Source organism: Magallana gigas, chromosome 3 (assembly GCF_963853765.1).
Source record: "Magallana gigas chromosome 3, xbMagGiga1.1, whole genome shotgun sequence".
NCBI classification, from domain to species: Eukaryota; Metazoa; Mollusca; class Bivalvia; order Ostreida; family Ostreidae; genus Magallana; species Magallana gigas.
In genome coordinates this window covers 7,207,527-7,234,740 of record NC_088855.1, presented here as the reverse complement: position 1 = coordinate 7,234,740, position 27,214 = coordinate 7,207,527, and the positions used below count along the sequence as shown (strand labels likewise).

Sequence of the window (27,214 nt, the reverse complement as noted above, 5' to 3'; positions counted from 1 at the left end):
CCCCCAGAATTTTGTTTTAAAACCCCAAAAGACTAAGGTATAATATATATTGGAAGTACTATATAGACAAATTTTAATGAAATAGCATGCAGACATCAATATATTCTATATATTTTGTCATTTATAATTTTTCCCTTTGCTGTATAGCCCTATCGATTGTTCTTCACCGCGTTTAGCCAATGATAAGGCTCGTAATATACACATCTCCTCAACCAGTCAGCGCTGCCGAACTAATTAATATTTACATTGCAGAGTATGGACTCATTTGCTATGCACGCTGGAAAGCTCGGGTTCATCGGGTGATTTTGGGAGATATGTGTGATTTGTTTAGACAAAATGACCGTTTATATCCATGGGATGTATACTCTGTGAGTCTGGTGCGTTAAATAAAATCTAGGAAGGCCAAACAAGTCCGTCAAGGCTATTTTGTTTTGGGAAGGTTGAATCGAATTCATACAAAATGGCGGATTTAGAAGCTGTCCTAGCCGATGTCAGCTATTTGATGGCAATGGAGAAAAGTAAATCCACTCCAGCTGCCCGTGCAAGCAAGAAAATTATTTTGCCCGACCCCAGGTATAAATTGTTTGGTGATCTTAGTATGCATAGTTGATATAAGATCCATCCCAATTGATCAGTCTCCGCGAACTCAGACAAAGTGGGTTCCCGAAGGGGGCTCTCGCGATGATAATATTCAATACAGAAATGATTTCAGATGATAATTTATATTTCAGCGTTCGGAGCGTGATGCACAAACATCTCACTAAAATGGGAGAAGTGACATTCGACAAAATCTTTGGACAAAAGCTGGGTGAGTGTGCGGTCATACTGAATAATACGGAAGTGTTCAATTTGTAAGACAAATCACATGGTACGCAAACTGACAGAAGCAGGCAAAACTAATAACACAAAGACCCGGGACCCTAGAGCTGTGCTTCATTTTATATCACTTATTAAAGGATATTTATGCATATATACAGTATATATGTATTTTTTTCAAATGCTCGTAAACATGCAGACTTGTATAAAGTGGATCGTAACCTAGATCCAACCCCACTTCTCATTTCCCTGGGGATTGTGTCACCAATCTGCATTTGCTTTGTTTAAGCATTGTCAGTGATGCACTTAGTCACACACGACAAAGATTAAAACTGATAAACACTTGCATTTAGAAATGCTAGTAATTGTAATCTCTGCACTCTGCATTGCATATTGATTTTTGTGTGTGTGCAGTCAGCAAAATATAATGGATAATGGGAGGGAATATGCAGAGGCAAATCTAAGTTTATTTGATTGTTCTGCTAATTAAATTCATTTATGTAAGTGATTTTTAGATTTTAATCAAAGAAAAGAGTATTGGTTAACCAAACAAAATAGGTGGTTTCAAAGAAAACAAAACTTTAACTACATGATATGTATGAAATTCTTAGAAGGAAAGAAAACTATATCAATCAGTGGCTTGTAGAAAGGGAACTTCACATTCTACAGTTTTTAATGCCTGTTACATCAGCCTTTCAACCCCCACCCCTTGTATTTCTGTATTTGCTTGAGAAAGCGGCATTTCCATTCCTATCTATTCCTGGAATCAGTTTAAAGTTTGTGATAGACATAAGATAAATGGCCTACAGGGAGAAACATTGTGTATTTCTAGTTAGTTTTTGTTGTGTGAAGAATCTGTGTAATTTTAAGCAATGGTCAATAACTCAACATCACATTCGCAGATCTCAAGTTGAACCCGTTATTTTGTGGTTGTTGACAGTTCCTTGGTTTGTCAAGTATCATATCAAACACACACAAAAGTATAACAATGCTCAGCAGGGGGAAGGCAAGGTAGTTTTGTAATAAATCAACTTTGTCTCCCTTTTCTTCTTCCTTATGACTTACCAGAGGAAGAAATGACTGTTTTAAATAAGTTCCTAGAAAGCTGGTAACTTTGAATCCGCAGGGGGGAAATTAGCATAGGTGTTGAAAGGAAAATTAGTCTAAAGGGTAATATTACATTTCTCTTTATGACAAACACTTGTTTAGAATTATCAGATATATCTAAATTGAACGTTTAAATTTATGAAATATGTTGACACTGAATGCAATGAAAGATTATCCCTATCTGAAAAATAGATTGTTCAGGTGAATGATACAGTGCTAGATAAGGGCTAAGGCTACATAAAATTAAATTTTAGATTCTCATCCCTGCCTGTCCCTCAAAAAGTGGGCAGTCCCGATGTTTTTTATTTTATTTTGAAAAAAAAAACCTGTGAAAACAATTTTCTGGGGAAAAAAATCAGCGTGGTATACAAAAAAATTAAAAACACTTTAATGGTTGCTTGACATGTGGATTATTGTTTGATTCCAGTCATGTTTGTTATCATAAGGATACAAATGTCTTCATGTATTAACAGTTAAGTTGAATTAAAATGGAACGAAAAGATCACATTTGTTTGTGTACTCTTATGAGCATTAACAATTAAGTAAAACAGGGCAATTGTTATTTCTAAAACATGAACGGTGAAAAAGATGGGTTTTTTTAAAAATACAAAATAAATTCAGCCCATCCGCTCCATATTTTTCGCAAATCAGGATGAGAATATAACTGCTAATTTATTGGGGCTTAAGATTAAAATTGTATCACATAAGTAGTTTGTTTCTTCCTATTTGTTGCAAAATATGATAGGAAAATTTTCAATTCACATTTATAGTGAATTGGCATATCCACTAATTCAATTAATGTTTACATCAAAATAAAAAAAATAAAATGGTAGACTTATGATCATCAGGAATTTTTGACAAGTACATGACAGACAGGAAGCACACTGTTTACACATGCAGCCTTGCCCCTTGGTATGAATTGGTATATACTTGAACCAGTTTTCTCACGTAAAATCTTTAAACAATGATAATTGATTATGTACGTTGATTTTGCAGGGTACTTGCTCTTTAAGGATTTCTGTGAAAATGTCTGTGATGAGCCTGTCCCTCAGCTCAAGTTTTATGAGGAGGTAAGTGTGTTAAATGTAGAATGTTGTGTCCTTGTGTGTGTGTGTGTAAGGGTGGAGCCGGGGGGGGGGGGGGAGGAACTGAGGGAGGAGATATTTAGGATGTTCACAGGGATGTATGGGACAGTTTGATAAATCAGTATAACATTAAAGTTGAACGTTTCTAAATGCAATCAATGTTTTAGAATGTCAAAAATTTACATATTTTTGGGGGTTATCTTGAAACCCAGTCAGATCATCAGGAAAAAGCTAACACTGTAACTGATGGAAATAGGCTGTTAGTAGAGGTTATAAACAATGGCAATTTACTTTGTACATGTATGTCACAAAGTTTGAAGTGGGGCACCAGAACCAAGCTTTTGGTGTCTCGAGGAAATATCTTTGAAGTTTCCAAACTGAAGCTTTGTTATGTAATATTTTGAAAAAATGAAGGAAAAAAATAAACAAATTTAGTTATGATATAGGTTCTTCCTGGAAGAGATTGTGTTGTGAACAGGAAGTATGGTTATAAGTAAATACAGAGAAAGTTAGATAATATTATAACTGCTCTTTATGATTTATAGTTTTCTTTTACTTCCATCCTTAACAAGGGATACGTACGTGCTATCACAAACTTTAGATCATAAGTCATTTGCTTTCAGGAACTGCTGGGCTCAGCTTTGTGTGATATACTCAGGAAAAAGTAGGCTTCACCACTTGTAGAATGATATCATTTTGCTATAGATGATAGTGTTTTCATTGAAAGAGGGGGTGTAGGTTGGGGGAGTTATTTATTGTAATCCAAATGATGATGGTATTTTGTCTGGGTTCTGGGAACCAGAATCTTCTCTTTCATTTGATTTCATAACAAAAGGAAGAAATTCTTCAGTAGTGAGATCTATGTGAGTTTGTTTTTTGAGTCGTGAGATTTCCTGAAAAGGCATCTCAAACATGTAGTTTAGATACACAGGATTATATTTAGTTACAGAAACAAACAAACATGTTCTGTTAAAAGTAAACTGAATGAGAGAGAGGAATTGAGAGCAGAAACCTTGGTAAGACATGAAAGAAGAAAGGAAAGGGGAATTGTTGAACAGATGCACAAACTTCAACATGCACAATGCAGAATTTTTCTTTGAAAGTATCAGACAAGGTTTGTAAATCTTGTCGGGGTCTGAAACTAAATCCCTTAACTCATTAGAGAATGCAGATAGACTTGGCTGAGTAACTCCATCATCATTAGACACATGGAGAAATGTATCTACTAGCTGCGGAAACCTACTGATGTGTCCCCTGCACAGTTATTAGAAATAAATATTGATTGTAGGACAAGAGAAGCTGGGATGATAAACCCAGGCAGGTCAGAAGAGGCTTTGACTATTGATTCTGCTGCTTCCCACACACTGCTGCCACACACCCAAGCTCGAGCTCCATCGATACATTAGTAGCATGTGCTCATTTTACCAACAATTTGTAATGGTTTTGTCAGGTACAAGAGGTGGCAAGCTCCGGAGAAAGGAGACTTCCATTAAATAATGACAACTGCTCTCTTCCCAGCTTTCACTGCCGTCTGCTGCCTGGTGGATTTCATCCCTCATTTACAAATAATGCAGACACTTTGCAAGAGTAGCAGTCATTTAAGTGCTATGTAATGTATACTCTACCAGAGTAACACGGTAAATTAACTTGTGAATAAATGCTCACATGCTGTAACAGGCAAGAAATGCTGAAGAGAAACAAAGTGCACTTGTACCCTATGGTGTAGAGGGGAGATCAAAGGTAGACAGGACAGTACACCTTGTTATACTGCATTAGACAGAATCCCAAGATTAAATCTTGCATGGTTTATAACGGCAGATCGGTATTATTTTTAAACTGGCTGCAGTTTGATACATCAAGTATGCATGATTTCTGTGTGTATACACTGATGCATCCTTAAGGCATTTTTGCAAGAAATGATGAAAATGTTGGCACTTTTTGTGTGAAATTTGTTCAATTTGTTGCAAGGGGGGCTGATTTGTTGGAACGCTAGGTGCTATCACATGACTGCTCAGAGATGCCTGGGAGATACATAAGTGATTCTCCGACTATACATGTATTATGACAGCAGCTAGCATCTGGATAATCTCAGGTAAACCTGATGGTCAAGCTCAGGTAAAAACCTGGAGATAAACCTGTGGTTCGATTGATGGAAAGCTGGTATTGTACTGTAGGCCCTAATCTAATATTGGCCTGTATTGACCACCACATGTGTGTGTACTCTACTTAGTACATAATTATAGTACAGCTCCGCAGGGCGTTTGACTTATTAATGGTTCTGCTAGATTTAACACCCTACAAGGCCTATGGGAGGTAGATATATACAACTTAACTGCTCGGAGGAGTTGAGAAAGGAAGAGATAGCCATTCCTGGATCATATTATTAAGTCTTGCTCATGGTTTGCCAAGATCAGTGGATAGATTGAGAGCCAGGGGAGATTTGTTCCTGAGCTATTTGGTGTTAAACATTGTAGTATACACAAGGCTATTTACTTCTGGAAGATGATGGATATTTAAGAGCCGGGTCAAAACAAAACTGAAGCTGAATAGCTTGTCAGAATAACAGAGGATAATGCACACAGGCTGAAATAAATATATGCGTTTTTACTGTGTGTAGACTCAAGGTGTATAGCCCCAGTAATTCTATTAACTAATGATGAGTCCAGTATGCAGAGGTGAATGACTTAATTTTGTGAAGAAAATCAAGGATGGATCCTTTGAAAAACTACAGATGGTTAATATTAACTGGGTGGATACTAATAAATCAAAGGGATGGTAGATCATGCCCATTTATTAAGTCTGTTCAAACCTCCTGAAAAATAGGAGTCCTATTTAGATAAAATGAGATTTCTTACTATATCTTGTGGGTTTTCCTGGTTAAATAGCAGTTCATGACAAAAATTATTTAAAATTAGTGGGAGCTGATAAATAATTTATTGACCATCCACACTTCTAAAGGGGAAGAAATTTCAAAATGTATCAAAGTAGGAAATGAATTATTTGATGTTTATTGTCTTGTGTGGTCTCCTTTATGAATTGTGGTCACCTAATATATCTTGGCAGAAAAATTGAACAATTTCTGTCTAAGGGATTAGAAAAGGGCTAGATCTGAAAAGAACAGATTTGAGAGGGTTTAAAGTCAGGGGGCTTAGTCCCAGGGTGTGTCTCTGAGTCTGATGTTGGGCGTTTTTTAGGGGTATGATTGAGTAAACAATTTATATGGCTCATGGAGCTTGATGTGAAGGGAAAAAGGCATCATTCAGACTAACCACTGATAGTATAAAGGGCTGTGTCTGTACTTTTAAAAGTACTCCATTCCTGTCTGTAAAGGATATGAGAATGTGTTGCTTATTCTTTGTGCATGATATCAAAGTGTCTGCTCTGATAATCGTTGTTTATGTTGGTAAATGAACGTGTGATGTGAGGGCTCTGTTTCCCAGATAGGAATTCCTGTGGGAGCCGGGATATCTCCCAGTAAACACTGGGAACAGATGGTCCAATTTTTGATCAGTGTTTGAGTTGGCAGACAATTTCTTTTTATGTAAACTGATAAAAATTTATTAGCCGACAGACCTCAAAGTGCTTATGTAGAGTCTGTCCAAAAAGATTCCTGGCATGGATTTGGTAGGAAAAAGCTAATCATTTTGAAGCTCAATGAAAATATTTTAATGGGAAGATTAATGTTTTGAAAGAATGCTCCATGCAATGGTTTGGGAAATGCTGAGTCATTGTTGCCTTGTTTCCTATTAGATGCTTTATAAATGTATTGAGATTCCTGGAGGAGATTTGGTTTCATCAAAGGCATTTGATTAGATTTCGTTGGGTGGAGATTAATTTTTTTGCCATTGCCTTCAATCAGATCTAATGATTAATCCCAAAAGGACTTTCTAATTTGGGCAGCATGATATAATTGGTGATAATTACAAAATCACATTTATGTCTATATATAATACTATCATCTGTGGATTCTGTGAAGTGTTTTAGGCAGAAAGCAAAATCTGGCTTCTTTTTTACATCAAATGCTGTAAATTCCTAATTAAACGTGAGGAATTGATATCCGCGCAAAATTGCAAGAAGACCATCTCACGAATTTTAAAATCTCGCTTTTATTTCCGGACATATGTAAAGTACATGAGACTATGATAAAATTTCGGCCTATGCGATTTTATGTTCTCGCAATTTAATGGAAAATTAGGGAATCGGGGAATTAGTACTCGCGTAAAATAAGGAATCTACAGTATTGTACACTCTAAATATGATGCACTTACAGTACATATTGTTTAATTCTCGGGTGAAGTGGAACTAAATGTAGCTGGTATGTAACCTTGATCTCTTTGGTTTTATGAATGTGGATGTTGGAAGTCAAAACCAGGTCTGGATTGCTGGTTCTTTGGAATCAGTAAGTCAAGGTCACAACCATTAAAACCCTTGCAGGTCTCAATGCCACCAAAACAGTGTTACAGTAACAGAGCTTACTTGAGGCACATGGTATATTTCTCCTTCCCCCCTGTTGTGACATTGTCAGATGGTGATATTAGTAATGAGTTATTATTGTGTACACACTCAGTTGTTTCCTTTATTGGAGATGACAGATGCATTAATTATTTCTCCAAATTCATTTTTTGTGACCTTGAGTGGGGGGGACATACTTGTTTAGGTCTATCTGTCTGTTTGTCAATGTGCCTCTCTGTCTAATGGCAACTTTAACCTTGAGCATTTCTTATAACTCAACAGCACATGGGATAACAGTCAAATTTACTTCCTTTGGACTTTGTCTTAGTCTGGAAAATAAATTTTGTTTCTATTAAGTGTAAGGCTATGATAAAAGTTCATATGAAGGCCTGTAAGTTCTTAAAGCAAAATAGCACTTATGTCATCCTTGTGTTTTACAGTCTTAAAACCTTATACTTTACCTCAAAGTTTGATGCATGCATTTGTATATTATGCTAGCTTGTGTCAGTATGTATATCAGTTTACAAGCAATTTTTCCTGTGCATGTTTATGTGTAATATATGAAAAGGAAGGACTTTGAGAATATCACTTCTGCTATAGATAAGAATGATCTTAGACTTATGCAAAACATGTGATGGAAGGGGGATGGTGGAGTGTAAAAACCTAAAATGATGTACTGAGTCTTAAAGCCAGGAACAATGTTATCTAACTGGTTTCTGAAAATGCTTATTTTTCTCTGAACTGGTCAGAGAAATGGAGACAATCAATAGATAGAAAATCTGCAGGGAATACGACAGGAACAAAAAGCCATTACTGCAGGGAGAAAATTGTGATATTACTATAGCTAGGAATAACAAAGAGCCTGTCATGTATAATGTGGATAGGCTCCTCTCAATTTGATGGAGTGGTCCAATGTGGATAGGCCCCTCTCAGTGTGATGGAATGGTCCTATGATGTGGATAAGCCCTTCACCATGTGATGGAGTGGTTCAATGAAAATCAACCATAATATTAACTAGTTTGGATTTAATTTAGGGGTGAATAAGACAGCCATCAAATTTAAATATGAAAAAGTGTTGAGACATTTTTCTAAACAATAAAGCAGTTTTAAAAATAAAAGTGTCGTGTGGGGCTAAATCTTGCAGCTATTATACATTTTTCATAACAGCATTGGAAAAGATAATCAAACGTGTCAGCCAATTTGTTAATGTTCTCTTTCAGTGCCAAATTGAATCAATACAAAATAAATTTCAGGATTAACTGGATTTTAATCCATCTTTAAACAAACTTTTCAGTGTCTTCAAGCTTTTTTATTCATGATGGATTCATCCAGTTTAGCATGCACACAAAATGTTTACTGTGCATCAGATGGATGAAGGTCATCCTGTGGACATGATGGATTGTACAGGTCACGTCAGACCGATGTTGGGCCGTCAGTCAAGCTGGGATGCTCAGGGTTTGACAATGAGTATTTACAAGAATTGCCCTATCTGACTCAATATCTGGACAGCTGCTGCATACATTGCTAGATTAGCTCGTAGTATCAAATGGGTAAATCAATACATGATAAGTTGTTCTATAAGTAATTTCAAGAGCAATGCAGATAATGAAGACCATCTGAAGTCTCTGAGTGTTTTTTTTTTCACATGTACACCACTCATTAGAAATGAATATCTCTTTTATGGCAATAAAGGCTTAAAGTTACCTTCAGACTTGGCTATATTGTCCACATTTGGAAGGTTACGGTGGCTACATCATTCCCTGAGGCAAATGCGTTTTATCAAAGTTATCTACATATGGTATGTTAGGGTCTAAATGTATGCAAATTAAATGTATCTTTGGTATAATTTATAAAAAATATCTAATCTGTTTGAATGATGAAGATTAAATATTTTTGTGAATTAGAAAACCATATGCTGACATGAATTTACAATTATGTATATAGGCATATTTTCAGATATTTTGATATATGAGGGATATATTTTGTGGAATAAGCTACATATTGGGGGTTCCGGATAGATCCAGATCGTTAATCATGATGAGGGGCAGAGGGGTCAATAACCATAAACGTTTTAAGCCATTAGTTTGTTACTTGCATCTAGTGTTGGCTGGCATTGAGAACGCCAAGATGAAAAAAGTGAACGCCTCTTTTTGTGAGATGAGGACCGTATATTGATTTTGTGTAGAGGCTGGCTGTTTGCTTTGGAGGCTGCAGTGGGCTTATTCTAGGAGCAGGGTAAAAGGGGTGTAATTGATGGCAAGTTACACACTACGCTGGCAATGTAGTAAAAAAGATATTTGCACAATCTAAGAGACAGAAAATGAGAGCATTATGGGTTTATTTTCATCGTGATCATTAAGCATTATTGACACTAAGTATCTAGTGTGATGAAGTCACAGAAATTTGAATCCTCTGACATTACAGCACCTTATGATTTTTATGACGTTCTGGGATGCATTTTTAAGTACAATGGGCTTAATGTGAAATAAAAAGGCACTTGAGGTTCATTGACTTCATTGTCCATCCTCAACTAGAATATCCCTCATAAGACATTGACTGTAGGAGTAAGACACCTATACACTGTATGCAAATGGGGGGGGGGGGGGGGTAACCTATAGGAAGCCACTTACAAAAAGCAATGTTATAAATTCGCACAGCAATAAACTTGGTTGGTTCCCAAATCATTTGAAGTCTGAAAGATATGAGATAATCATATAAAAAATTCTATGACTTATTTACATTGACCTGCTAAAGAAGTAGCTTGAATATTAGTTAAACAAGCTCAAATCCTTACCTTCGTTATCAGTACAATTGTTTTTCTTCCGTTGAAATATTTACATGTTTAAACTTATTATTATACATGTATTTTTTGGCTGAGAACTACAGTTAAAATATTTTACATAGACTTGTACTTTGCACAAATGTACCACTCTGGTATTAAAGGTGTAATCTGGCTGTAAACAGTTACAAAAGTTAGACTGATGCCAAAGCTTGGACTAAGTTCATCCTAAAAGGAAACACCCTTCATATCTCATTTATGTGCAATATCCGTATTGGAACCAAGTAAATTACTGAAACTGTCTTCTAATCTCAGAGCTAGCTGATAAAAGTGCGGTGTGTACTCAAGATATTGGAATAGCTAATGCATGCGCTCAAATGATTGTTTCACAGGGAAAGACAGATAAAAATGCTGTTCCTCTTCGGTGTTTACAATTGACATGAGAAAAGTGGTATGTAATGTAATTAGTGAATCCTTGAAACTTCTTTGTGAGCGGTGGGAATGATTTGTGGAGTTGGGAATTGATTGCATGCCAGGTTGTTTTGGAGTCCTAGTTCTTACCTGAATCCGGTCACTACATCAGTCAGGTGACACCATATTAAATAGGTCGCCACAACGAGCATGTCAGGAAGTGGCAGTTGATGATGTTACGAGAAAGTTGTAGGTTTTAAAAGGTGCATTATAACTTCTTTTAGCTTCCAGCTTGATTGAATCCTGAAATGTAAAAAAAGACAGGCATTTAATGCAGAAGCTTTCACACCGTTTAGTGGGGAAATCTCAGTCTCATCAGAGACTTGCTGTGTTTATGAGAATCTCAGGGAATCTTCTGTTAACCCAAGTCTTAATACACAGGAACTCTGATATTCATAGAATGTGGGAATATATCTAAATGCTTCCAGAATACAAGTTTTGAGATTCCCTCTTTAGTTGAGCAACAGTGAGATTACAGGGTGCTAATATTTCTGTGTGAACCTGATGTTTGATTTTGGGAAGAAGTAGATGAATGATCCTGTCATACACATCATGATTTAGGAAGTCTGTATGATATTTCCAAACCTGCAGATTCCACAGAATTCGAAAAGATCTATTAAACTTATTGAGAGTTAAGCTCTGTGATAATGTGGGATGCTAGAACCCTGACTGTAATAGCGATACACGTTGTGACTGGATGGGAAGCCGGCAGTGGTAATATTGAGCAGTGTTACCTGTCAGAAAGTATGCCCAATATCTCCAATATCTCGATTCAAATGCCTAAGTGTAGAAAGGTCAGATAATGCGGCTGACACTGAATCTATACAGGGTAGGAAGGATGTTTAATTCTTGCACCAAACAGCTCTGTATCTGCTCAAACAGAAGTTATGAACACTTGGCATTGTAACAAGCTGTTTAATAACAGAATACATGAAATTCCGGTCCTTATATTCAGATTGAAAAGCTCACTATAACAGGTTCAGTGCTTTGTTTAATATATGTACATATTTTAGTGTTTTGTTTTAGTCTTTTAGACCTTCAATATTTCTGTGTGAGGTAGAGGTACCTAGTTGTTAGCATCTGCTCAAAGTTTTTTTCAGCAAGCACCGTCATGATAAAGAATCTCTTAACAATTAGAATCTCTAGTAGAGAGACTTTTTAAAAATACTAAAAATGCAAATGAAGGTTGTTGGTTCTGTGTTCTGGAAATGGTATATTGTAATTTTCTTTTCCTGGATGACATTTCAAATTTTATGGATGTCCTTAAATGATGTTCCCTCATGGTTTAACCAATTGGCTTATACTGCTACATAGCAAGTGTCAATGTGTATAGAAGACAAGATACATTAAAGTTTGTGTTAATTTTATTGTATTAATTAAACAAAATGAAGTGTACAATACCTCCTTATTTTTAAGAGTTCCTTATTTACATGTATGTTGGAGTTGGGTTAAAATTTTATTCTTTCTTTTTTTAACAGATAAAGAAGTTTGAGAAGTTGGAAACGGATGAGGAAAGAATAAAACTAGGCAAAGAAATCTATGACCAATTCATCATGAAAGAATTGCTGTCCCAATCCCATGTAAGTTATGCTCAACTTGTGTACATACACAAATCGGACATATAATATTGTCCTTATTTAACAGATTGATTATAATTTCCTTGTAAGTCAGTTTTAGATGTAGCCTAAGTTAGAAAATTGATTGCAAACTTGAAAAAATTTCCCAGTAGCAATATACATAGATTTAAATTGATGCAAAAATTTATTATTTCTTTTTTATTAGAAACACTGATGTTATGTTCACTAAAAACTATACAAATATGTATCATTGCCACCACTAAATATATATATAGATATAATCTCAGATTACGTAAGGCAGGGATGTGCACTGAAAATTCTGTTTTTTCCAGAAAGAGGATTACTATGATACTTCTTAGCATTAATTCTAGAAAAATGACAGAAATATGATACAACATGCTTCCATCAGTGTGATGGAAACATGCTATGATTAAAATTTTGTGTTAGTAAAAATGTTTTATCCTAATAAAATAGAAATTATTATTATTGTTGAATTGTTTTTCAAAATTGACATTTCAATATTGGATGTATGTTTGCTGTTTCTCCCCCTATAACATCCTCAAGTATGTGCCATGAATTAACAATACTGTAGTTCTGGTTGCATGATTGCTAGTGGTGACTTTGGAGTAAGCTTACATATTAGGTGACCAGACCCACTAACAGTTACCTCCCCTGTCTAGTTGCCATGCCTAGTTAACTGCCCCTGCTTGCTAACCTTTGACCCCTGTGTTGGTGTTGTCTGATGCTGTGATGTCTTTTTTTTTTCTTTTGACTTGTATAGACTTTTCTGCAGACATACTCCAAGGCAGCTGTCGAGTCTGTCCAAGAGTCACTCACAGTGGCCCAAAGAACCAAAAAACTCGCACCAAACATTTTTGAGGTAACTCTTGAAGCTAGTCTATAAAAATTCTGGTGGTGTTTTGTTGATTCACAGAATTAAATGTTGAAGTGCAGTATCTCTTAATATTTTGTATTGATAAGATCATTGTCCACAAATTTACGTATGATTTTTCTCGGAATCCATTAAAATAAATGCCAACAAAAATGGATGAAACAACAGTATGACATAGTAAATAATTTCAGTTTCATAGGATGATCTTTAATAACGTTTTTATAAACCATTTATTCACAACTATCTTGATTTCTATAACTGTTAAAACATTGGTCAGTTAGTGATTGATTAATAAGCATTCTTTAGTTAAATCTTTTTAAATTCTGTAGTAAATGCAGTCCTTGAGTTCTGATAAATTGTTATATCAAAAGGGACATATATGCACACACACAAAATAAAATGAAAAAAATTGTGTTTCGGTGTGTAAGGTGCTAACATCTTTTTTCTTTTCAGCCCTACATAGAAGAAATATGTAATTCAATTAGAGGCGATATATTTGACAAATTTTTAGAAAGGTTTGTATGAATATTTTCTTTCCACTTCCTCAGAGGATAAGTAAAATGTTCAGAAAATATTCCCTATCATGTTAGCAAGGTATAAATAATACATGATTATATGAACAGATCACAAAAAAAGATATTTGAGTGCCTGTATTACTGATAGAATAAAACAAACAATCTAGTCACTTAATTAGTTGAGATAAGAGTTCTGCATGTTCGTATTCATTCCGAGCTGTGATGTATCCAGTCTAAATCATCTGATAATGGTTTATTTATCGATGATATGTAAGGGGGAGAAATTAATCAGAAATTAGTGGTAGAGGTGAGTATGAGTCTGTTTAATGATAATGTCAGATTTCTCCTATAAGGCTAATTAACAAGCCCTCTATCTTGTGGGTGATGAATCTTCTGTAACCATCTGCACATTTCACCGTTAGCTTGCAAAAAAGAAACGTCTAATTCAAGGTAGAGATGAATGGCCATTGATTGAGACCTCAGGGGGCAGTCTAGCACATTAGGGCTGTAAAATGTAACATTGAGTGGATGGGATATAAACAACTGATGATGAGAGGCTTAAAAGGCTAATAGAGAGGGAGAATTGGGGGAAAAAGGCACTGCAATGAATTCTCATTCACAAAGGATGGAAATTGGGGGGGGGGGGTTACACATTAGTATTCTGTAATATTACCATGTGTCCTGTGTATTACTCTCGGAATTAACTTAATAATATATAATGATATTCAGTTATTCGATATCATGTAATTCATTTTCCTTTTCATCTACACTCAATTGTCAGTACTTTCATCCTCTGAAAATTGGTACGAGTCAATAATTCTGATTTTATCATTGTAGACATTTTGCATTTTATGAAATCCTAGTCGATGATAATAGTAGATTATTAGAAATGTGAGACACGTGTAATTGCTGTGAAAATAACTTTTTCTTAAGAAAAAAATTATATTGTGTTTGTATTTAAGGATTCAAAATAATAAAAAAATTTATGTAAAGTGCAAGAAGCTAGTATGGTTAAGACAGTTGTGATAGATATTGAAGATAACTGTACATGAATAAGCAAGACTAAGGACTGCATGTAGATGATGTTTACTGCTGGATTCACATTAATCTCTAGGAAAAAGATTTCACTTGGAGACAATTATTTTACATAATTCCCTAGCCTAGTAGATTGTTTTTAATTGCTAGAAGAACATGACTTTGGGGTAGCCATACAGATTTTTGAAATCCAACAGCTATTATATTATATCTGCTCTGTATAGAGTGTAGACTGTTACTATTTATTTCTTATGAGGCCACATATGAGTGATGATATGAAACATTTGGCATTGGCTCCTCAGGAATGCTCCCTACCTTTTCTTAGAATTTTTCTTTCTCATTTTATGCTGGCCTATGTCAATAATAGTCTTCAAGATTAGCCACACATGACGAAATCTCTTAATATTATTTATACAGCCTTTATATTAATACAATTCTGATGACTATTTCAAAAGTTAATGTTGCTATAATGAATTGTTTCTTTGTTCATTTCAGTGAAAAATATACTCGATTTTGTCAGTGGAAGAACCTAGAGTTGAATATAGAGGTAGGTGTTTATTTTTAAACTTTTATAAGGACCAGTACTCAGTGATGTCCATTCTGAATCCAGCCTATCTGTGTTCTGCTCTCAAACTTTTCCCATGATGAAGATGTCTTTTCCAAGTCATGAAATGTTTTCCGTCTTGCCTATGAACTTGCTTTTCCACAGCCCATTGCTAAAAGCGTTCCATCTTAAGATCTGAAACAAACCTCGGCAAAATGTTTAATGTATTCTGTTCTTAGTTTTAAAACTATTAAAATTTAACATTTTAAACCATGAACTCAACATATATTTGGTATATGGGTATGTTTTATGAGATCTTAGCCAATTGGTTTGACTTGAGGATATTTTATTGTATGTGCTACAGTTTTGGTACAATAGAGAAAATTTTGCAGTTGATTTACAATTTACATTGTCATAGATTGTGCATGAATGTAACATACATGTAGTTCAGAGCCCAATATAAATGTGAATGTTCAAGTCCCTAGCTCTAAAGGTCCAGCCAACTAATGAATGTTCAGTATAGAGTTTTTATGCAGACAAAGCCCAGCCCAGTGGTGAAAGTGCTAGGCTGTTGGTCAAAACGCAACCCATTTATTAATCTAGTATTGGTATTTACCCTAAAGCCCTTAAAACAAATGTTACCAAATTGTTTTAATCCTCATTCCAGGCTGAACTTTGAACTGAAGCTTGATATATTTATAGTTCTAAGCACTGAATCAGGCATGATAACTTTACCCAAATTGCATTTCATTTCATACACAATTTTGTTTGTTCTGTCATATTGTCCAATGTTTGATTCCCCCGGAGGCTGAGTATTGATCTGCAGGAAACATAACAAAGTGTTGTGAGGTCTCTTGGAACGCTGTTCTATAATTTATTGTGCTATTATTGTCTATGATGATGGTGATCATGATTGTTAACCAGTTTAAATGTCTACAAATTCAAACAGGAATCACAGTTAACCAAAAATCATTATACAAATATCACATGCTTGATATATTATATTGGATAGGGAAATGTTCTGGGTGCAATAGTGAAACAGAATAAAATATACTTACAGAAATAAACGTGGTCTCTTTTAGTGAGAAAGATGTAAATTGTTAATATGGATTGTTAATATTGCAGAGGCATTAATTGCACATACGAGGGGATGATACTCATAAACAGCTCCTTCTTTACCAAGAATGGTGTACTTTACCAAATGTTATGTAGAGATGTAACAGAAATAGTTTCCTTCTTCAGGATTTTTTATTTTTGGGCTTTAAAAATTTACAAGGTATTAAACTTTTGGACTGAAGTTGGAATGTTTGAGTCTGCTTTTTCTTTCAGTAGGTGTAGTTTTTCTGTAATGCATATTAGATTAGAAGCGTAATCACGGAGTTTCCCAGTGTTGATCCAGAAATCAATAAGTGCAGTAGCCTCTCTGTTCCTCATCAGTTGCCGTTCCACTGATTTGTGTGGTACAAATTTGACAATTATAGAGGCTCTGTAACAGATTACACAGTACTGCAGTCCCTGAATAGTCTTAAAAACAAATGGAATTGATGCCTCGACAATCTTGACTTGGCGCCTCAAACCATGAATACCATGAAGCAATTGCATGTTACAGTTGTGTAATTTGTAAAGCTGTTTGGTAGGCTTCAGTGTGCTAGGGTTTTACAACAGTTAACCTGTAAAGCACAGAGAGCACATTGGAACATTAGTGATATTTTTTTAGGGTTTCAACATTAACCTATGAAGGGCATTGAAAAAACTGATGAGGAATGGAAAAGCCCATTTATATGTCCATTACGTCATAGACTGGGTTATCTTGATTGGAGTTTCTTGTCCCAGAGATTTTACAATAGAAAATAAAGACTTCTTATAAATATGTTCAAAAGTGGAGGTCAAGGTGCTCCTTCAAGTTCAAGGTCATTTGATTGGTATGATTGTACATGTAATGTTAGACACATATGTACATTCAAGACTACTGTTTCTTGCAATTTATCAGTTGTGTTCACCAACTAAATTCTTTGACTGAAATAGTAAAACATGCAAGAGGTATGAAAAAACCCAACGCGACAAGATATATTTATTTTTTTCTTCTTTTTTTTTGCAGTTAACAATGAATGATTTCAGTGTACATAGAATAATCGGCAGGGGGGGATTTGGAGAAGTGTATGGTTGTCGAAAAGCGGACACTGGTAAAATGTAAGTATCAAGACATGTTTATTTGGAATTATAGATACATATAGGGACGAGGAGAAAATATAAAGTAAATGAAATAATTGACAGGGGTTACTTGGAGAAGTGTGTAGTAAAGCTCACGCTGGTATAAATGTTAATGTAGAATTACATGTATATTGGTGTGAGGGGGTTATATAATTGTATAAATGTTCCAATGGTGAATGAAAAGGATGTCCTTTTTACTCGAGATATAAAGAAACCAAAAACTGGTCTTCAAAATACATGATGGATGGACCTTGAACTTGGAACTAGATAAACATGACAAGAAAGCCAGTTCCAACAGAAATATCCAGTAAAATATTAATAAATAGCAAACGTGTTTCGAAAAATCAAAAAAAATTCTAGAAATTCAATAGTTGTATTACTATGACCTAAAAATGGTAATGATTGTAAGCATTGAGCGTTGAGAAAATCAATGAAAACTGAATGAGTGAAAAGTCTTGTGATTTATTCATAAGATGTCAAAGACTGTTTGCTACTTGTTCCATTGCGAGTTGACAAGTTTGAACTAATGAATTATTTGGTGTATCATTGCTTCATCATCAAAGCAGGAACTCTCCCCTCTGGTGTTTGATTTGATTGGCTGACGTGTGGTGTTTTTACCCATAGTGCAGTGCTACATTATAGCTGGCTCCCCCTGGGGACAAACGACAGCCCTTATCTATGGACTGTGATAGGAAACTATATCATCTCATTACCAGCTCTGAACCTATTAATGAAATTGCCGTTGCTAGCGTTTTTTCACTTAGGAGGAAACCAAATGAATTTTTTCCCCTCCTTTCTTCCTAATCTAATATTGTAATCAGGTAGTCATTGCTCAGTTCTGAAAAGATTGACCAATCTATTTCCATATAACACTAGGTCCTCACTGTTATTGATGAGGCACCATAAGAATGATGCTGACTGATTCCTACATGTGGTAATTTGGACAGAGAAGCTCTCGCCGCCGCGGCTGTGGTATAAATGATCGGCGATGTTCCTGAGCTCTCGCCTGAGGTCTCAATCACTAGCGTGTGGCCTTCTGCTGCGATATATTGATTCTCTGTATGTTTTGTCATCCCCAGCTTTCTTCTTCAATTGTCACCAGATAAGGCAGAACATGTAAAGTTTCTGGCTTCTTTTGTTCAGACAGAAATTGCCTTTTCCACTGAATTAATCTGTAATTTACAGAATGAAAAATGAGAGAGCAGTCTTTACTCGCCCATATCTTCTTTATCATTAATTTGAATGCATTCTCGTTTGATAAACTAAATAAAGATAAAGATATAATCAAGAAGATAACCTATGAATATGATGCTAATGCAAATGACAATATGTTGATGTGATAATGTTTATGGAGGTGATTTGCTGTGTAAAGATGTGCAGCCTCCAGCCCTAGATTGTTGCTCCAGATCCAGGGATATACAGATATATCTAAAAATATATCCAGATCCGCTAGGCTTGCTGGCTGGTATCAGGCCTGTAGAAATACGGCTCAGACTCCTGGGAACTGAAGTGCTCTTGATTGAAATGAGTTTGCAATATGAAATAGGATATTAATGAGAAATATTGATTACGTAGTTTATGTTGCTAAATATTACAAGACGGAGACCGAGACTTCTTGGTACCGAGTCATCTTACTAGACTGAAGTTCTTATTAGAATTTTACTTTGTCTTGAGAAAAATGCAAATATTGGAAGAGCATTATTAGCTGCAGACAGCCATAAATTCTCTTTTTCTGTTGAACTGATCAGTCTTTATGCAAGTCTTTGTATGCTGAGTATTTAACTTGTATTGAATTGTTTATGAATGTCACATAGTCAATAAATGTGTGGTTATTATACAAACTGATAAAAAGTAAAATCACTGTTTTCATGTTGTTTTTAGGTATGCAATGAAGTGTTTAGATAAAAAGAGAATAAAAATGAAACAAGGAGAGACATTGGCCATCAATGAGCGAATAATGCTGTCACTCGTCAGTACGGGGGTATGTAGCGCAAACCCACTCATCTGGTTCCCTTTCCAAACACATATATGAAAACATACAAAAAGATTGCAATAAAAATTGTGTTGTAGGGTACAAATAAAATGAGGCATTTGCATCTTTAAAATGATATCCTCCTGAAACAATAAAAAAATTCAAAAACCAATACTTTATATTTACATTCTACTGTGTTTTTCCATTAAATTCCGTGATGTTTAAATGCCTCTAAATGCAACAAGAAGTCAAAGGTCAAATTGACGAGTTTTATTATGACGTCACAAACGTTGAACGCTGTAAACTGCAACGTCACAAGCGAAAATCAAAGTTCACGCTTGTGGCTGTTACTGTGGCTTTTCCATTAATATTAACTTACCCTTAGGATAAGATAGGAATTTTAAGGTATGAATCACATTTGCAGAAAAGGCAAGAAGTTAAAAAAATGTAAATATAAGCATTAAATCATGATTTTTTGAAGTATACACTCTCATAACTGCAGCGGTGTGTGCATACAAATTTGTATGCACACACCGCTGCAGTTATGAGAGTTTATACTTCAAAAAATCATGATTCAATGCTATAATGTCAAAACATTTTTTAATGACGAAAATAAAGATCTTTTGAAATTTTGGTTTGAAAAAAAGACAGGTGATTAGAGTGTTTGCTTGCCAAGAACATCCTGTATAATTTCCTGACATATTTCATAAATTAATTTAAATTGTACAACTGTTGAGAGCTTAATTTTTACAGTGGTTATTTTTGTTTTACAGGAAGGAAGTCCTTTCATTGTGAACATGACCTACGCTTTCCAGACTCCAGAAAAACTGTGTTTTATTTTAGACCTGATGAATGGTGGGGACCTTCATTATCACTTATCTCAGCATGGCGTGTTCAACGAGCGCGAGGTTCGCTTCTATGCTTCAGAGGTCATACTCGGACTTGAGCATATGCACAATCGATATGTTGTTTACAGAGATTTAAAGGTAAGGGAGGCTACTCTTGTATGTAAACTTGTTGTCTCCCTTTTCGATGAATTGTGTTTTATTGTGGGGGTTTTGTGTTAATGTTTTCATGCCTTTTTGAATAAAAGGGTTGTTATTGTATTTTTCCTTTTGGAGATTGTTTTAATTCTCTAACACAACTGTCGCTCACATTTTATGCTCTGTATTTATATTTAGAAGTGTCAAATTCTCCCATTTAATTCATGAACATATGAGATAAATATTTCAGCATAAACTCCTTTATTTGTAAACTAGACATCTAACACATCCTTCTTTCTATATTTGTTAAGCTCTGTTCAGATTTGACTATTGTAGGTATAGCTATGATAAGTACATGTATAGCTAATTGATATGTAGCTATTTGAGATAACAATAAGAGGTGTACCTATTTGATCTGAGTCTGTGCAATGTACATGGTAGCTGTTTGGATGTTTTATATAGGAGGTTTTTTGTCAGCAGTTGCGTTTTTTGTATTGAACACTGGCAATGATTTCCTGGTCGGATTATCGTCGACTGACAGCTGTTGGTACAGAGGCATCGGATAGCCTCATTATTGCCAGTGTTGTCTTATAATTTATGCATGCAAAAGTTGAAATCCAAGCGTTTTATAACCTTTTCAACAATCAGGACTTTATTATCAGTACATTGTCCTAGTAGTTTAAGTTGTATAGATTTGTTTTGATTATGTGTGACAGACTGAATACTTGAATCCTACAACGATCTTTTGATTAAATCTGGGACGAGGTTTGCATTAGGCCTAGTAAGCATAGCTCATATTTCTGCTGCTTTTCTCTGTGTAGAACATTCAGTGGTAGAATTCGTTGCATTGTTTGTTTCAGACAAGATGTTTGTATGAACGTAACAGCCATTGTAAATGTGAAACAATCTACCGTTAAATAATGTTATGGATTTTTAAAGTGTTTATCCTACATGTCCGACATAGATGAGTGTATTGTCACTTATCTGTACAAGGAAATGCAAAAAAATGATTTGTAAAGATTCATTGTCATTTTTTTTTCTGGGAAACAAATTGGTGTTGAACATGTGTACATATAATTATATCTGTATGACAAATTTAAGGGGTTGAATGTGGCCTTTGATTTGATAGGCATGAGCAGGTGAGGTTGGATATCCCTGTTAGAACTCTCTGGAGAGGCTCCTTTGTAGGTGTGGTCACCCAAAGTCAGTCAGAGACAGGGGTCCTGCCCCCATGACCTTTCACCCCCACTCCTGTCCTCAAACCCCAGTGTCTCAGTCAAGTGTGTCTTTAGAATCCTCTGATCGCTAAATCTCACCATTTACACGTACTGTGCTATGAATGCATGGGGATAGGGTTTCCACTTGAGTGACACTGCTATAGTATGATACAAGAGGAACATTTCCAGTGCTCATTAGGGATATTATTTATTACATTAATTATTGCTTGGTGTTAGGGAGCTGCACCTGTCCAAATTCTAGTTCTCTAAGATAGACCTGTCTCAATAATTCACCTATCTCTGAGTCAGTTTTCAGGTGATAATCCCTGAAAATGTCAAACTCAGCACCTCTTATTGTAGGTGTGTAGGTGTTTTTTCACACCTGAATTGATGCCATGCTTTGCTTTAATTGACAGCCAGCCAATATCTTACTGGATGAGAATGGTCACGTAAGAATCTCCGATCTCGGCCTGGCCTGTGACTTCTCCAGGAAGAAACCCCATGCTAGTGTGTGAGTAGTACACAAAATCCTCATCACTTGTACTCTTTCTCAACGTAGCCTTAAGCTTTTCCCAATTGTCTGGGCAGATTTTGTAATATGCCTGTGATTAACAGGGGAAATTGGAAATAGACCATAAAAGTACAAGCAAGTATGACCGAAAAAATTAGAAATTGGATATTCTGTATGACTTGAAATAGAACCAAGTGCTGATGTATTATCTGACAATTTCTTTTCTTGATACAAGTTATTTTTAATCTTACAGTCACGAAAAAACAGCCAAAATAGAACTGTGTAGATCATCTGATTTGTCATTGATTTAGACCATAGGAGTCAAGATGCTACACGTTTTCAAGGAGAAATTTTTCTCTTCCATAGATTATTTGTCTGGGGAATATTGATTGTAGCCCTGAGCATAAGCTTCATTTAAGAGCATAGGTTATTAGTCTGAAAGCCTCATCTGAAATGTAGACATTTCCAACATCATCGATTGTGTAATCTTGACAATATTCACAAAGTCAGATCAGTAATATATATATGTGATGTCAGTGGCATCCATTTTCTTTAATATAGCTTTGTTTGTGGCTGACTAAGCAAAACTTACCCCTATAAATTTTAAGAGTTCAAATATGTTTTATGTTATAGAATACTGTAGATTCCTTATTTTATATGAGTATTTGACTCTGCGATTCTCATCTTGCATCAAATATTTGCAATATAGTTAAAATATAAAATTAAGAGCACCAAACTTTTGTTATATGATTACAAATAGTTAACAACTGTCAGAAAAATTATTGCAAAAATTTTAAATCAGCAAGGGGAATTTCTTAAGATTTTACACAAGTATTTATTAATTTTTTGTTTAATAAATAATCTACAATAGTGAACATAGTCATATATGATGGTTTTACTTTATGATTTTAGTGGAACACATGGGTACATGGCCCCAGAGGTGCTAAACAAACAGATGCAGTACGATTCCAGTGCAGACTGGTTCTCCTTTGGCTGTATGTTGTACAAGTTACTAAGAGGGTAAGGAACCAAACAATTTACATGCTAAATTTTAATCACCTGACTGTAAACTTCCACTGAATTCATGATGTTGTTTTTGTATTTAAGTTATACAAATAAATCAAGGTTTTAAATTATCTTCATAATGCTTGTAGAAATCCATTTCATTTGAGAAATTAAAAGATGTGAAAAGTTAGCAGCATCACAGCTTTCATATAGATTCAGTGATTCGCTTCATCTTGTTTGTGCTGATTATTCCATCACCAAAGAATTCAAATTGAAAAATGTTATTGTTTACTTTTTAGACACAGTCCATTCCGACAACACCGAACAAAAGACAAGCACGAGATAGATCGAATGACCATGACAATGGTAATTAGTACTTTGGTAAATATTCCGACTTATCAGTGGAAATTGTTGTCAATGTATTAGAAGAATTTACATTACTGGTAGTACAAAGCAATTGTCTGTAATCAGAATTGTCAGTGCAAGAAATAATATTGTCAGAGGTAAAGAATTACAGTTGGTAATTGTAAGAGGTACAATTGTCGGTTGTAAGAAGTATAATTGTTGATGATAGGAAATGCAATTGTCATTGTTCAGAATTGTCAGTTTTAAGAAGTGTAATCATCAGTGATAGAATTCTCAGTGGTAAGAAGTACAATCATAAGTGATAGAAATGTCAGTTGTCAATAGTACAACTGTTAGTGATAGGAGATACAATTGTCAGCGTCAGTGGTAAGAAGTATATTTGTCAGTGATTTGAAATACAGGCATCCAGAAGTGGCAAGAAATGTCAATAACTGAAAATACGATTGTCAGTGGTTAGTATTGTCAGTGATTTGAAATACAATTGTCTAAAATTGTCAGTGTCAAAAATTTTAAATTTAAAGTGTCTATAGCTAAAATTGTCAGTGGTATATAGTAAAATAGGGGAATGGTCAGAAATAAGAAGTACAGTCAGACAACTTCCACTGAACATAGTGAAGGGGGGAAGAGGAGATGGTGTAGAACTGTGGTTGTCCTTGAAGCCTGAAGTGTGATGTATATGTTCACTCTCTAAGGAAGAAAGAAATGTATGGATGATGTACTTGTACTTGTATAGCAGTGATATGACAGCCTTCATGAAAGAAAGAGAGTGTCATAAACTGCATAGAATTTCAAGTTATCACAGAATAAAGAGGGTTTTACATTGGGTAAGAATTGATTTTGTGGGTAGTTGACCTTTGTTTGGTGGGGAATTTTCTCCTTTAACAAAACAAGATACAGGGATCATCAGGATAATGATTTCCGGTTAAACTCCCCGCTGCATTGATTTGTGATTGTATGAGGAAAATCTGATCAGGAGTCTTATTGCTGTTTTTAGAATGTTGAAATTCCAGAATCAATGTCCCAGGAGATGAAGTCTTTGTTGGAGGGATTATTACAGAGAAATGTGGAGGATCGTCTGGGCTGTAAAGGCCGGGGGTAAGTGTAGAGGTGACCGAGCACTGACGTCCATCAATACTAGCTGGGGGTGTAATACATGTAGATATAGATATAAACTCTTAGAATGGCCAGAGCACTGACGTCCATCAATGCTAGCAATGTCTGTAATACGTGTACTAAAACAATAAAATGCTTTCTTTGGTGATTCATGTGGGATATGAAGGTGGTGACTTTGCAGAAAAAATTTACATAACCCGCATTAGTGGGTTATGTAAATTTTGTCTGCAATGATTGTCTACATTTTCATCTTTCTTTTAACAAATTAATAGATTAGCAAAATACACTAAATTACTGAAGAAATGGCCAAATCGTCTCTTATGAGAATTTGAGTCTGACAATTATTTAGCGCAATCGATAAACGAGGCTTGTAGATTTCAGTCTGGCTGTTTCTATAGAGCTAAGAAACAACTGTAAGTTTCTGTAAGAAATAGAGGAAATCATACTCAGTAGATGTAAATATAAATAAATAATCTTCATAATAATGTATGTGTCTTTTTTGCTATAGTATAAAACTTATAATTATTACACATGTATTAATTACAAGACCTTAATCAATGATTATTTTATTTACAGGGCAAACGAGGTTAAGGAGCATGCGTTTTTTCGGGGAATCGACTGGACCCAGGTGTTTCTTCAGAAGTACACCCCTCCCCTCATTCCCCCGCGGGGAGAGGTCAACGCCGCCGATGCATTTGACATTGGGTCATTTGATGAGGAAGACACTAAGGGCATTAAGGTATCACTTCAGTATGATGTTGTACTGCATAAGAAAATATCGTGAAATTCTATTCCTCTTGTGATGTGGTTGGACCAGAATTTTTAAATTTGAATACTGTTTTTTCTTTTTCAAAATGACATAAAATGTTTATTCATCTTCTCTCAAAACCACCGCGTATCAAACAGTTTTATATGGGTGTAAATTTCTGTATTTTGCTTTCCAATTTAATATTTTTACAATTATTTAAAATCCAAATAAGAATAGCTCTGAATTCATAGATAACCCTTAAAGCATTATCTACTTACTTCACACAAAATTACTCTACAGTAAAACCGTGTCATACAGTATATTCTGTGTTGTAAGGTTAACAATATCCCTTTGTTGACAGCTTGCTGAGCAGGACCAGGATTTGTACCGTAATTTCACCATGACGATTTCGGAGCGCTGGCAGCAGGAGGTAGCGGAGACTGTATTCGAAGCCATTAATCAAGACACGGATAAACTAGAACAGAAGCGCAAGCAGAAACCTCGCATAGATGATGTAGATCTAGGTAACAGTTCAAGAAATTATAAACAAACATTTTAGCACATTCACAGGGTACATTACACTTTTCTGTAGGGTTTTTTTTTTAATCCACAAATTTTTTGTGTCAAAAACTTTAAATCTTAGTTATTTTATGTTCTTAATTTTCCAGTTAACTGGATTTATACATATTTTATTAAATCTTTTTTTTTTTCAGATCAAACTGATTGCATCGTGGAGGGTGAAGTTTTAAAATTAGGGGGTCCATTTCTACAAACATGGCAGAAAAAACACCTAAAGCTATATCCAAATCGGTTAGAGTTCTACCACAAAAACCGCGATGGGCAGATAACCAGGGCCAAAGTAGAGGTGCTCCTTCTTACTTCACTATTCATTGCCTTACTGTTACTATAGATTCTGTTTTACTGTTAGCAGAGTAAAAAGCGTATAGTTTCATGTTAAAGATATAGCCAATACTTCATCCATATTCTGAATTCTCACTTTTATCTAAATGTTCATAAAAATTTAAAGCAACTTACTTTTGTACATTTACTTGTATTTTAGAATTAAATTGTAAGATTTTTGATTGCATGTTTTCTACCATTTGCAGTATTTAATGTATAATGATTACAATTTAGAAATATATGTGATCTGAATTTTTTCATGTTCTTGTATGCAATATAACTTTTTTCATGTTCTTGTATGCAATATAACTTATGGATATAAACAAATTCATGAATAATATGATCACGAATCATTTTAATTTCTTATTAATTTTAACTGTATTTATTTAGATAATTATAGTTCATTCCTTTTCTGGAATCATATCAATACATTGCAATTCCTGAAATAATTCCACTTTTAAGGAATGGAAAAATGGTTTGACTGTGCCGTTTGGCAAAAGTAACTTGGGTGAATTTAACCCTGTGTACCGTTATAAAGTGATGCTCACTGTAATACCTTATTTATTCTGATTTATTTATTTACAATATTTGTATACTAATTCCCTATTTACTTTTTATTCTGACAGTGTATTCTGATGCTGGACATAAAAGAAGTTTATCCTGAATTCCAAAAATTACAAAAAACAGACAATTGTATTGTGATAGTTTTAAAAACCGAAAACAAAATTGCCATAACTTCTCCAGTAAGTACTTGGGTGTTAGGGTCAGGGTTGTTGCATCCATTTTTTGTAGGAAATTAATGCATATTGAATTGTAATAAAAATTATATATTTCGTCATCTATACATTTCTATAAGGCATTATCATCAAATTAATTTTTTTTTAAATCTCAATACATGTTTCTAAATAAGTTCAT

At 34.9% G+C, this 27,214-nt stretch overlaps 1 protein-coding gene across 4 annotated transcripts in view; it reads left to right on the top strand.

Annotated features, from left to right (window-relative positions):
• The first annotated feature begins 226 nt into the window (after positions 1 to 226).
• The window catches only part of LOC105319304 (G protein-coupled receptor kinase 3), a 29,733-nt gene continuing 2,745 nt past the window's right edge, over positions 227 to 27,214 (top strand). The window contains exons 1-18 of one of the 4 annotated variants that reach the window (XM_011416787.4): positions 227 to 573; positions 732 to 808; positions 2,920 to 2,993; positions 12,189 to 12,290; positions 13,081 to 13,167; positions 13,633 to 13,694; positions 15,225 to 15,276; positions 17,372 to 17,463; positions 19,366 to 19,465; positions 20,230 to 20,442; positions 22,073 to 22,167; positions 23,080 to 23,187; positions 23,472 to 23,538; positions 24,533 to 24,633; positions 25,228 to 25,390; positions 25,761 to 25,923; positions 26,113 to 26,264; positions 26,926 to 27,042. In XM_011416787.4, coding sequence (XP_011415089.1) covers positions 461 to 573; positions 732 to 808; positions 2,920 to 2,993; positions 12,189 to 12,290; positions 13,081 to 13,167; positions 13,633 to 13,694; positions 15,225 to 15,276; positions 17,372 to 17,463; positions 19,366 to 19,465; positions 20,230 to 20,442; positions 22,073 to 22,167; positions 23,080 to 23,187; positions 23,472 to 23,538; positions 24,533 to 24,633; positions 25,228 to 25,390; positions 25,761 to 25,923; positions 26,113 to 26,264; positions 26,926 to 27,042 — 1,938 coding nt within the window. In that variant the 5' untranslated portion in view covers positions 227 to 460. Of the gene's footprint in view, positions 574 to 731; positions 809 to 2,919; positions 2,994 to 12,188; positions 12,291 to 13,068; positions 13,168 to 13,632; positions 13,695 to 15,224; positions 15,277 to 17,371; positions 17,464 to 19,365; positions 19,466 to 20,229; positions 20,443 to 22,072; positions 22,168 to 23,079; positions 23,188 to 23,471; positions 23,554 to 24,532; positions 24,634 to 25,227; positions 25,391 to 25,760; positions 25,924 to 26,112; positions 26,265 to 26,925; positions 27,043 to 27,214 lie in introns of all 4 variants that reach the window. The other 3 variants (XM_011416785.4, XM_011416786.4, XM_011416784.4) reach the window with 3 other exon arrangements.